The sequence below is a fragment of the Dermacentor albipictus genome, chromosome 5 (genome assembly GCF_038994185.2).
Source record: "Dermacentor albipictus isolate Rhodes 1998 colony chromosome 5, USDA_Dalb.pri_finalv2, whole genome shotgun sequence".
Taxonomy (NCBI): domain Eukaryota; kingdom Metazoa; phylum Arthropoda; class Arachnida; order Ixodida; family Ixodidae; genus Dermacentor; species Dermacentor albipictus.
The window spans coordinates 1,718,530-1,731,446 of record NC_091825.1 but is presented as its reverse complement, the minus strand read 5'-3'; the positions used below and the strand labels follow the sequence as shown (position 1 = coordinate 1,731,446).

The 12,917-nt window shown below is 45.0% G+C and overlaps 1 protein-coding gene across 2 annotated transcripts in view; it reads left to right on the top strand.

The window, feature by feature from the left end:
• LOC135912382 (protein 5NUC-like) overlaps positions 1-12,917 on the top strand; it is a 916,167-nt gene that overhangs the window by 509,183 nt on the left and 394,067 nt on the right. For both annotated transcript variants that reach the window (XM_070538191.1, XM_070538192.1), the window contains exon 4: positions 1,339-1,542. In XM_070538191.1, coding sequence (XP_070394292.1) covers positions 1,339-1,542 — 204 coding nt within the window. The remainder of the gene's footprint in view (positions 1-1,338; positions 1,543-12,917) is intronic.

The following is a 12,917-nucleotide window of genomic DNA, read 5'->3' as shown; positions in this document are numbered from 1 at the left end:
GGCTGCTGTGCACGGCGTCCACACGCCGGCTGACACACGGGCGCTGACACGTAATTCACAGACGGCCGTGTCCCTGGCCTTTGTGCACAGCACTCCTTTAGGCTAAATTCGACACGCTCACACACCTTCGCTCGTTGTCGCGCCCACCGGCCTTACGCCCTCTCCCCTTCAGGAGAACCCCACCGATACATACTGTGGCGAGGAAAACATATGTCGCCTTGAAGAAGACAGGTCCACTTGTCGAAACGTTGGCTTCTGCTTTCACCTTGTTCTCGTTTTGCTCATCGTTCTTTCAGTAAAATGTTTCTATGCTAAATTTTGTTCTCTCGGGCTTCTCTGTTGTTGCCAGATCTGTTTCACTCTGAACTACGCTTTTACTCGTGCCGGACTTATCCCTAATATTCAAAGAGAAAACATATAAATACCCCTAAAAAATGTTGATTTTAAATCTAAATGTGAAAACACATCAAGAATAAGCATAATCAATGCAAAGAAAAATATTTCGCGGACAGTTTTTCAGCAATAGGGGGAGAACCCTAGGCAGGAAACCGTAAGTGACCTTCACCCGAGGCCGCCTAAGGCTTCGTTTGCAATTTGTATAGGCAACTCTCATCATATGTGAACCACTATGGTGTACATTTTATTAGCTTTGCCTGAAATGTGTGACACCAGTGCAGCTGGGTATCTTCCATCGACCTTTTCCTCGGACCTTGCTTTTAAGAACAGTGAGTCACATTCCAAACTTATTCATCTCGTGTTTCTGCTTCAAAGCAATAAATGACGCTTCTTTTCTGCCATTGAGTGTTGGCCAAAGACACATAGATAGATACTTTGTACTCGGCAAGAAAACATTCAGGTACTTTGCTTGTACGCAACACTCGTCGATAAGTGCTAATAATGTCTGTGAGGTACTGCTGCACATCGTCCTTCGTAGATTTTACCGTCTTCATTCCTAAGGGCCGTTTGCGAATGTTTACTTGGAGCTTACATGGTCTCTGAATGTTTTTGGGGCGCTTTTCTCTCATTTGCGAATGCTGTTCACCGAACATTCGCTTGCAGTTTTAATGTTCGCTTCCCCTCACTCACTCGCAATCCCCTCTTTTTTTGTCGGAATTTGCTCCATATAAGGAGCACCTTTTCTTCGTGTAATCCCAATGTCTCGATGATCTCGCTGCTACAGCAATTCACAAGCGTAATTGCGAACGTAGGCTAATGCCCAACAGTTGCTGTAGCTAGGAGAAGCTTACAGCAATAAGCGCCGCTCATCTTTCCGCATGTCGTAGTGCGGGCAGGTTGCAGTGGCGTACACGGTGGCACCCACGTGGTATCGTTGTGCAGGGAGGGTTCGCTTCACCGACGAAGTGGAGTGCATCCGGCGGGAGGCGCAGAGGTTGCGGCGCGAGGAAGGCGTGCGCGTGATCATCGCCATGGGCCACTCGGGCGTGCCTCGGGACGTGGAGATATGCGAGCGAGTGCCCGAGGTCAGCCTCGTCGTCGGCGGCCACACGCACACGTTCCTCTACTCGGGACCTACGGCGGATGGTGAGTGCGCGATCGAACATTCCTAAACGTTTATGTGATTTATTGTTTCCTCCTGAGACACTTTTCTAGTATCAGTAGCTCAAGTGCCCGCAAAGCGCACAAGGACGCCTTGTAATGGACGCTTTATTGTTTACCTTTTGCTTACAGCCGCGAGCGCAGATGCATATGGACACCATTTGTAGCATGAATTATTTTAAGAAGGATCGGCTTTTTCTTGAGTTACTGCTACTAATGCATGCATGATATCCTTCATACATGTAAGGGACACTAAAGCTTCGCCGTTTTATATTTTCAGCTGGTGTGTAAAGCCACTCTTGTTCTTTAAGGTGAGGTTTTATGCTTTCTAAAGTGTTACAATTACAGTTGAAACTCAATTTTACGAAGTCATGACAACGCTCGAATTATTTCGTTCGATCAGGACGTTCGTAATATCGAGAAAGAAATTTTTTGTTCCTTCCCAATCGAAAATTATAACGTAGCGACACGCAAAGGCTACCGCGGCAATGTATTTGTCACTTATCCAGCCATCTGTCGCATAAACCGTGAAATACAGAAAGCAATACCACCACCCCTACCGAGGTGGTGTTGAGTCCGCTGTTCCGTGCGTGGCGCAGCATGCAGCCTCGTCAAAATAAAGATAGGGTTGTGACCATGGCGCCTAGATATTTTAGCGCGATAGCCTTAAAGCGTACGCTCGAAGGAGAACCCGTGTGTGTCAAAATTAGGAAGGAATCACTGCTTTTTTACTGACCTATTTCAGAAAAAACTCAATTAAATCAAGTTCGGCCCAGTTTCTTTCTTTAATTTGGGTTGATCATAATACTGAACCTTGTGTGTACCTGCTGGGGAAGGTGAAGTTCTTAGTTAGAACGGGAACTTGGTAAAATCGGCTTTCGTTAGATCGAGATCTACCATGACTGACTCGTGAGCAGTGTACATGTGCTATAGTTATCTGTGCCTCGTCGTTCACTAGAAAAAGGACCGCAGGCATTTCAGACAAGACATGTAAAATTTTATTCCAGGAGGATACAAGGATGACCGCGGAAGTAAGATGCAATTTTATAGCGCACGAGCTGCAAGGCCATAGAGCGCCAAATCAATTGTTATCTTGTCACCACAAGTCGAAAAACGTGAGTGGGAAAATTTGGCAGTTAATCAGCCTAAAACAATGCTGTATCTCCCGTAATCGACAGTAGATGCAAGCGTGAAATGACTACCAGCAAAGCAGGTTGGCTGGAATAATTGCGACCATTGCTCCTCGCGACCGTCCGCGGCGCGCCGGTCGCTGCCGCAGCGTGGTGCCATCCCCGCGTGGGACACGGAACCCGTGAACCGCGGGCGTCAAAAAAGAGCGCCCTGCCTCAGAGCCAAAAAATGACATTCGAGTGTACCATGCACTGCATTTGCCTTTTGGAAATAACAAATAAATCTTCAGCGTGCTAGAGGGTACAGTTTGAGTGACATTGTGAAGAAACATTAGGAAAGACTCGGAAGTAAAATTTTTTCTAACTTGTTTGGGCAGTAACGAGCCTATGTAATGCGGTCCTTTACAGAGGGCTGGGGTCCAGAGACCGCATTTTCTTACGTTTGGACTGGTTGCCCAGATGATTTCCTTTTGTTCTCGCAACGAGGCCGGGATGTCCTCGTCTAATTGCCCGAATGGCTCTGGCTTTTGGCTCAAAGTCAGTTGAAGGTCGCCAAAAAGGGGAGCTACGAGCATTTCATGCTTAATAACTATACCTATAAATAATTTATGATAATATGAGAATGACCATACACAGTCCGGCAGATGTGCGAGTGAGAGTAAAATTAAGCCTTGCCATAGAATGAAATGTTACTTCATTGTCATTAGGCAATGAGACGTCAGATTAGCTATGCTATACCTCGGTGCATACTTGCAGGAGACTAACGTACACCGCGACCAATTTCACCTTCGCAGTAATAATACAAGAACGACCATCTTGCTATAAGTGGCTGACAATTAGGGTCTGTAATTTCTTATGCAAAAAAGGTGAGGCGGCCAACACTTGCGGCATCCATCTTCTTCACCTAATCTTGCGTCAAGTGACCCGTTCCTCTTTCCCGATATGAAGACACCACTTTGTGGTCGCTAATTTGACAACGGAGAGGATGTCATTTTCCAAATGGAGCAGTGGTTTTCGAGCAAAGCGGGGGACTTGTACAAGGAGGGCTTAAAACAGGTGAAGAAACACTGGCAAAAATGTTTGACTCTGCAAGGAGACTACGTGGAGAAGAACTAACTTTGACCAATGCAAGTGACTATTGTCTGTTGCGTTTTTATTTGAATTAAAGCTTTTGGATACCCCATCATATTTCACCGTAATATAGAAGTTAATGACGGTTGGTGATTACGCAAGTCCTGAATTCATTCCAGGCTAAGCTTGTTTTCTGGGATGGTTAGTAGGAGTCACTTATGATAGTCGTTATGAAAACTTTTTCTCAACCATAAAAAAAGAAGCGTTCAGCGGTAGTTTAGCGGTAACCATGAGCAAAACGCGTTAGCATAACGTCGAACTTCATTTAGGTCCCTGGTTGATAATTTGAACCCTCTTAACCACAATGAAAATGTCGTTTCACACGACGTACTCACACGACGTACGTCCCGCCTCTTCGAAAAACAAAGTGCAACTGACATTGATACGGGGAAGACATCCGTCAGTGGTTCTCTCTGTTTTTAATGTTCTCATCGATATACCTGCGTAATTAGATTGCGTGCGCGACAAGAATGGTGGCATGCATTCTGGCGCCAGCGACAGAGTACATATACACATATACTTCTAAGCGTTTCCCCTATCCCCTCTATGCCTTTACCGTGGCACCTAGTTCCTATCTTATCACAGATGCACTTTTTTCCACTTTGACACTCTTAAGAGGAGCATTACCGCCTAATATTATTACGAGAACGAAGGATTAATAGAGACTATTTACAAAGCATATTTACAAAGAATAACTGCAGCGCTGGCCAGTTCAGCCGACAGCTCGAGAGCCAGAGAGCGTTCGTCGTCTTCGTCGGGGCGCCCGCGTCCATCGTCCACAAGAAACACGCAATATGCATGTATCATCATCCCTGGTGGCAGAACAACGTCCCGAGGCGTCTAAATACCGGTGATAACAGGCGAGTAACATGGTTTGAGGCGTGTGACATGCACAACATCAGTGGAATTCGGGGCCGATCAGGCACTGGTACTGACTGGGGCGATTTCGTACGTAACTGGAGTCACGGCACGCAGCACTCGATATGGGCCTGTGTACCAAGACAGGAGTTTTTCTGACAGGCCAATGTGACGAGTCGGGGACCACAGGAGTACCAGATATCCATGCGAAAAATGGACGGCTCTGTGTGGGCAGTCATACAAACGCTGCTGCTTCTCTTGGGAGGTCAGGAGGCGAGCCCAGGCAATTTCGCGTGCTTTGACTGCCACGGTGATGGCGTCAAGTGCATACTCGCTGGTCTCTGCCGTGGCGGCAGGAAGGGATGCGTCCAGTGGCAATGTGGGTTCTCGGCCGAAGAACAGAAAGAACGGAGAATAACCAGCAGTGTCCTGACGCGAAGAATTATATGCAACAGTGACATAGGGTAGGGGAAGGTTCCAATGAGTATGGTAGGCTGAGACGTACATTGCAAGCATGTCTGTTAGGGTGCGATTCAGACGCTCCGTGAGACCATTAGTCTGTGGATGGCAAGACGTAGTCAGCTTGTGCTCGGTTGAGCAGGACTGCAGGATGTCGGCGATGACTTTAAAAGGAAATGTCCGACCACGGTATGTGAGCAGTTGGAATGGAGCACCATGCGGCAGAATCACGTCGCGTGAAAGAAAATTAGTGACACCTGTGGCGTAGCTTGTTTGAAGCGCTCTGGTGATGGCGTAGCGCATGGCGTAATCTGTCACCACAGCGACCCACTTGTCGCCAGACGTATACAGATGGAAAGGGCCAAGTAAGACCAAGATAACGCAAAAGAATGGCTCCGAAGGAATGTCGAGTGGTTGAAGGCACCCGGCAGGGAGCATCGATGGTGTTTTTCGGCGCTGCCATTTTTAACACGCCGCAACGTATTTCCGCACGGAGCGGGCAAGGCCTGGCCAAACGAAGCGTCGGCGAATCCGGTCGTAGGTGTGGGAGTCGCCAAGGTGACCTGCAGTAGCTGACCGGAGGTGCTTAATAATGATGAGGAGCAGGGCAGGACCGTCGGGTCGGACATTGTGAGACCATCCCGGAGAACAAACAGATGAAGCGATGAATCAGAAGGCGAAGATTCCAAGCCATCAACGATGGCGCGCAAGGTGGCATCAGTTCGTTGCTCATCGGCAGCTTATAGCAGCTGAGAAACGGAGAAAACGCAAACATCGACACCAGGGTCAGGATCCGCGGATGATTCCTCCACTGAATAGCGTGATAAACAGTCTCTGCGTTGATGTAATCGGCCCGACTGGTGCACTACTGCATAGGAATATTCTTACAGCCGCAGAGCTCAGCAACCAAGCCGCCCGGTAGTATCTTTGAATGCGGACAGCCAGCAGAGCGTGATGTGGTCCGTGATTACCGAGAAGTGTGTGCCATACAAGTACGGGCGGAATTTGGAAACCGCCCAGACGAGAGCTAGGCATTCATGATCTGTGATCAAATGGTTGCCCTCCGCGGCTGTGAAGAGGCGGCTAGCGTAGGCGATAACACGATCTTGACCCTGTTGGCGCTGGGCTAAGGCGGCACCGATACGGTGACCACTGGCATCGCACCTCTTTAGAAGACGGGTCAAAGAGGGCCAGCATAACTGGCATGGTGAGAATGTTGGTGAGGTGGGCAAACGCGCCAGTTTGAGCGGGACCCCGTGTAAATTGTACGTTCTTCTTTAGAAGGTCAGTAATTGGTCGGCAAATCGCTGCGAAGTCTTTAACGAAGCCATGATGGAGTGTATAAGCGTGACTGAACGAGGACGTAGAGACAGATACACAGGGACAGCGCCAATGAAATAGCGCGCCAACTTGTTTTAACCAAGATTAACGAAGCGTCGGAAGTAGTGACGGAGTCCTAAAAAACACAAAACTTCAGACGTCTTTGACAGACTGAGGTATAGGAAGAGACGTGACAGCACGAATTTTCTCCTAGTCTGGTTGAATACCGCAAGCGTCGACGAGGTGGCCCAGTATTGTAACCTGCCGACGACTGAAGTGACACTTCGATGAATTTGGTTGGAGCCCAGCCTCGCGGAAGACTTGAAGAACAGCTGATAAGCGCACAAGGCGTGCCTCAAATGTAGGCGAAATTACGAGAACGTCGTCTAGATAGCAGAAGCATGTTGACCATTTGAGCCCTTGAAGCAAAGAGTCCATCATACGTTCGAACGTTGCTGGGACGTTGCATAGACCGAATGGCATAACGTTGAAATGATATAGACCATCAGGGGTGACGAACGCGGTCTTCTCTTGGTCCTTTTCATCCACAGAAATTTGTAAATAACCAGACCGAAGGTCTATTGATGAAAAGTAGTTGGCACCGCGGATACGATCGAGGGCGTCGTCAATACGAGGCAGGAGGTAGACGTCTTTCTTGGTAATTAATCATCAAGTTTATTTTCATTCTGTCAAAAATACAGAAAAGTCTGTGACAAATAGTTGTTTGTCAGAATAGCTTGACTAGGTCACAGCCCCATAGAAAATTTTTTTAATTTTATTTGTTACATACTGCAGACCCTTGGGTCCAAGCAGGTAGGTAGTTTTAAAAAACAGTCATAATACAAAAAAATTATTGATTTGATTAACTTGATTTTGGAGCGGTAACAGAACTACCGTACAATAAATCAAAAATTGGAACTTAACAGGCAGCATAGTACTATAGGGCACAAACTAAGGTATGGAAATGTGAAATTATTTCAGAAAAGCTAAAGCAGTTTTTGCAATCATCATAAAATGAATACCAACAGCGTCTTTAAAAAAAGTAATATGTGAAATGCTATCAAATTGCAAATATCTAGAATAAATACATTGAAAATACAGGGAAAGAAAAAGTGCAGAAATCAACTTGTTACAAACAGTTACATACAACCAGATGAAACAATTCGATACGATTATAGATTACATTATTGAGACAAGGTTTGAAATAAAACATGTTAAGTAGCAGAAATCTCAGAGCTATACATCACAACTATACATCATATATAACTTGCGCATATCCTGATAGGGACATTCAAACAAGTCAAAATTGTTCAGGTCATAGTGATTCAGAAGGGAGGGAAGAGTGTGAGACAAGTGCTCTTTTCTGGAGTTTAATCGTCCTGTTTCTACTTCCCAATTTTCTTCGTGACGCGTGGTATAATTCCAATGCCTAATTCGTAAATTGTCCAAAACACGCAAATTCATTATGTTCTTACGAGTCTCTAATTTATATTTCCTGCTTAACGTATAATTGTATGTCTGGCGTAGTTTAAGTATTCCTGAACTGCAGAATAAAACATTAGTAGATGCCACAGAATTTGCATTGAAAATATGCTTAATAAATTTTTTCTAAACCAAGTATATTTGATTAAGATTAGTGGCTGTCATTGTACCCCATACTAGTTGGCAATAATTTAAACGAGTGCTAAAGAGCAAGTGATAGAGCAGAAGCTTGATTCCTTTTGGAAGTAAGTATCGGAGCCAACGAGTTACACCTGTCACCTGAGCTAATTTTTGTAGGACATGTGTTACGTAGTTATCCCAGCCCATATTCGCGGAAAAAAATACGTCCAGACATTTAAAATGTTCAACTCTTTTAATAGTGTGAGTACTCAGTGTGATAGCGCCGACAGGCGTCGTTCAGTGTTTGTTATCAGAAGCGAATAAGCAACCGCCAGCATGTATAAGAAGCACGCGCTGTTCCGAATAAAGCATTCTCTGTTCCGGAGCACGCTGGTCTTCTTGCTCGTCAGGCTGCGCGCCTGGGCGCGTCCCTGTCCGCACGTAGTACACAACATTCAGTACTATGCCTTCCATGGTGGAATAATTTTACGTTTTTATTTATTTACAGAGTACCTACATTGTCATAAAGGCATTATGTAGGGGGAACAATATGTAACCAGTAATATCGAAAAGCTTTTGGACAGATATACTCACAAACAGAAGCACTGCAATAGCTTTTAGAAAAAGGCATACAACTAATGTGAAACAAACAGGTTTCAAGACATATAACACATACATTTGTTTGACAAGATCGCCGTCACAGCGTAGAATTGAATAGTTCGTTATTTGACACATTTAATATATCATTTGATAAACTGTTCCATTGTATATTTGATTTGGGGAAAGAAGAGTACTAAAAAGTGTTTGTTCTGTAGTTATAGGCTGAGTTCTTTTTGTTGTTACCACAGCGATTCGATATGTAATCTGGTTCCAGGACGTAGTTATAGCGATTAATACCTGTCTGTATGTTATATATTCGGTGCAATAGTTTGAGCCTTAACTTCTGCCTACGCTTATGTAGTAGATCCCATCCTAAAGTGGCCTTCATTTCGGAAACGCTAGAGTACGGGCAGTAATTATTGCAAACAAGCCTTACTGTTTGGTTCTGTAGTTTTTCCAGTCTACCAATGAGGTAATGTTGATAGGGATCCCATATTACACAATCATAATCAAGTATTGTTCTGACATGTAAGAAGTATAACGTTTCTCTAACTTCGCGTGTTGCCTGTCTAAAATTTCTGCTAATAAAATGCAACATCCTATTAGCTTTTGCCATGATAGTGTCAATCTGTTTATGCCAAGTGAGTGATTCGGTAAAATAGACTCCCAAATACTTGAATTCCGACTGTATGTCGATAAGCGTGCCATTGATGGTATATCAATGGTCCCTCATGATAAATTAATACTAAAGCTTGAAAATGCAGGAATCCCTCAGATGTTTACCTCTTGGATTTCTACTTATTTGTCTAACCAGAAACGATTCGTTGAGATAAATGGCGAAAAATCGGGCTGTCTTCCGGTCACATCAGGTGTTCCCCAGGGCAGTATGCTTGGTCCTCTTCTTTTTGTTCTATATATTAATGATACTGTTAACACGGTTGAAAGTGGTGTTCGATTATTTATTCGATTATTTGCCGATGATTGTGTGCTCTTTAAGGATTTTGTTTCTCTCCATGATCAAACTAGTTTATGTTGTAGTTTAAATAATATTCTTGCATGGTGTGGGTGCTGGGGAATGACACTAAACACAGATAAAAGCGTACTACTGCGAATGACATAAGAAATCACTGCGAATATAAGTTAGGTCCATCACCTCTTCATGAAGTCACTAGCTATAAATACCTAGGAGTAACCCTTAACAATTCACTATCATGGAATGATCACATAACTAACACTTGCGCCTCAGCCTTCATTAAACTATGCCTGCTGAGACACAAACTTAAGAAAGCCCTACCTAACGTTAAAATGCTATGCTACATCTCCCTAATTAGACCTAAGCTCGTGTATGCTTGCATAGTTTGGAATCCATACACAAAAACTAATATCATTAGTCTTGAGAGCATTCAGAGAACAGCGGTCAGATATATATTTAACAAATTTTCCAGATGTTATTCCCCCACCAAACTTATGGAAATTAACAACCTTGAACCACTCGAACCTAGAAGAAAAAAACAGACTTGAATTCCTTAAACTACTTCACACTAACAATTTATCCCTTGACCCATCTGAACTTTTATCGTAGTTATCGACCAGAACTACACGCTACCGCAGACATGATGCATTAACCCCTTACTTTGCAAGAACAAACACATATTAGGTTTTCTTTTTTTCCTCGAACTGTAACCGAATGGAATTGCATAAATTGAATCCACTTCCTAAGCTTATTTTTCATTGTTCTGTTTGTTTTGTCATTCTGATTGTCTTTGTATGAACCATATGTCGCCCTCCCTGCTTGTGCAATGTGTCCGCAGTATTCAATAAATAAAAATAAAATAAAAAACAATATCGGTGCTGAAATTTTGATGATTTTTCTGGAAAACTAACGCTTCTGCACTTTTTTATATTTAAATTCATGTTCCATTTTTTACACCAGACCGCTACCTTATCTAAATCTGTTTGCAATGTATCTATGTCATCTTCAATGCTAATTTCTCTGTTAATCACACAGTCATCAGCAAATAGTTTTATGAGCGATGTAATCAGTTCGACTATGTCATTTATGTAGATTAAAAAATAACAAGGAGCCCAGTACGCTTCCCTGAGGAACGCCCAAAGAAATAGTTATTGGTGAAGATTCGGCGTTGTTTAGGACGACAGACTGGGTTCTTCCATTTAGGTAGTTTCCTATCCAATTTTGAATGTTTTTGTTTATATTTAATGCAGCAAGCTTTACATCTAAGAATATGGGACACAATATCGAAAGCGTTTTGAAAATCAATAAAATTTACGTCTACCTGACAATTGCTATCAATGGCTTTAGATAAGAAGTGCTTGAATTCTATTAGTTGTGTGTTGCAAGAATAAGCTTTTCGGAATCCGTGCTGGGAAGGTGTAAAGAAAGCGTTTAAGTCAAGGAATGCAGATATGTTACTATACAAATCTGTTCGATTATTTTGCAACATATCGACGTTAGTGAAATCGGCCTATAGTTTTCTATGTGTTTTCTATCCCCCGATTTAAAAACTGGTGTCACGCTTACCATTTTCCAATCTTGGAGAATGATGCCTGTTTCGAAGGAAAGCTTATAAATAATCGCTAACTACGGAGCGATGATGCTATGACACTCTGTAAGGACCACTGGGGATATTGCATCAGGTCCAAATGCTTTTGAGTCATCTAAATGACTCAAAACTCATCACGGGGTAGTGACGGTGAAGAAAGCAAGAATACGGTGGAATACAAAACTAGCTTTTATTGGGCGAGCCTGTGCCCACAAAAACAGGCTACACTTATAGCACAACGATAGCGGCGAACTCGGTTAGCGATCGTCGGAAAGCTGATCAGCGGGTCAAGTGCGTCGGCTTTTATACAGCAGTCATCGACTTTTCCAGACTAATCGTTTGGACCCGCATGCCTTCCGCAAAGTTCTACAACATTCGAGTCACGCGATGAAATCAGATAACACAAGGTTCGGTGACAACACAGCGGATAGAAGCATCGATAACTTTCCAGAAACTTCGGATACATGCAGACGCGTCCCGCGCTGTGCGATAACATTTGTTCACTCATAGGAAGACTTGGATTCACGTCGAAGTCTGGTTCGGGGACAATGCTCATCGGGGTAGATGCGGCTGAATCCGAGAGGACAAAGGCATTGCTGGTTTCCACAATTTCCTCGATGTATGCGATTGTCGTGCCCTTGTTGATGTGCTTGAACTCTTGGCTGAAGTTGGTGAGCATAACTTCCACCTGCCCTGCGTGGAGTTGAGCGATCCCTCTTGCGACGCAAATTTCACGGTCGAGCAGTAGGTGTTGGTCGCCCTCGATGACGCCTTCTATGTCAGCGGGTGTTTCAGTGCCGACGGAAATAATAATGCTGGCGCGCGGCGGGATGCTCACTTGATCTTCGAGCACACTCAAGGCGTGGTGACTATGACAGCTCTCCGGCGGTATCGCTTGATCTTGTGACAGCGTTATCGACTTCGACTTCAGGTCGATGACTGCGTCATGTTGATTCAGGAAGTCCATGCCGAGAACGACGTCTCGTGAACACTGTTGGAGGACAACGAATGTGGCAGGGTAAGTCCGGTCATGAACGGTAATTCTTGCCGTGCAGATCCCAGTCGGCGTAATCAGGTGTCCTCTAGCGGTGCGTATTTGAGGACCTTCCCATGCAGTCTTAACTTTCCTCAACTGGGCGGCGATGGATCCACTCATGACGGAGTAATCAGCTCCTGTGTCTACTAAGGCGGTGACTGCGTGGCCGTCGAGAAGCACGTCGAGGTCGGTGGTTCTTTGTCTTGTGTTATAGTTAGGTCTCGGCGTCGGATCACGGCTGCGTCGTGTTGAACTGAAGCTGGAACGTCGCGTCGTAAAGTCGTCTTTCGTCGGTGTAGTCTTAGCTTCCTGACTTCGTCGGGACGGCGGCGTGTCATCATTAGGTCGTCTAGATGGTTTCTTCGTCATCTTCGTCGGCGGCGGAGGATCTTCGCCAGTTCGACGAACAGCAACCCCACCTCCATCGGTTGGTGCTTTTAGTTTTCCGGATACGGGCTCGCTGACGGGCCCCGGGGCTGGGCCAGTGTATGGTCGGCGCTGCGGCGACAGGTAGCGGCCTGGTGATGGCGAACGCGACGGTCGTCGAGAGCTCCACTGAGTAGCGGCGAGGTAGTCGGCGATATCGCGAGGGCGTTCGCCTCGCTGCGGGCGCGGAGCATTGACGGCGAAACCTCGCAGTCCAATCTCCCGGTATGGGCATCG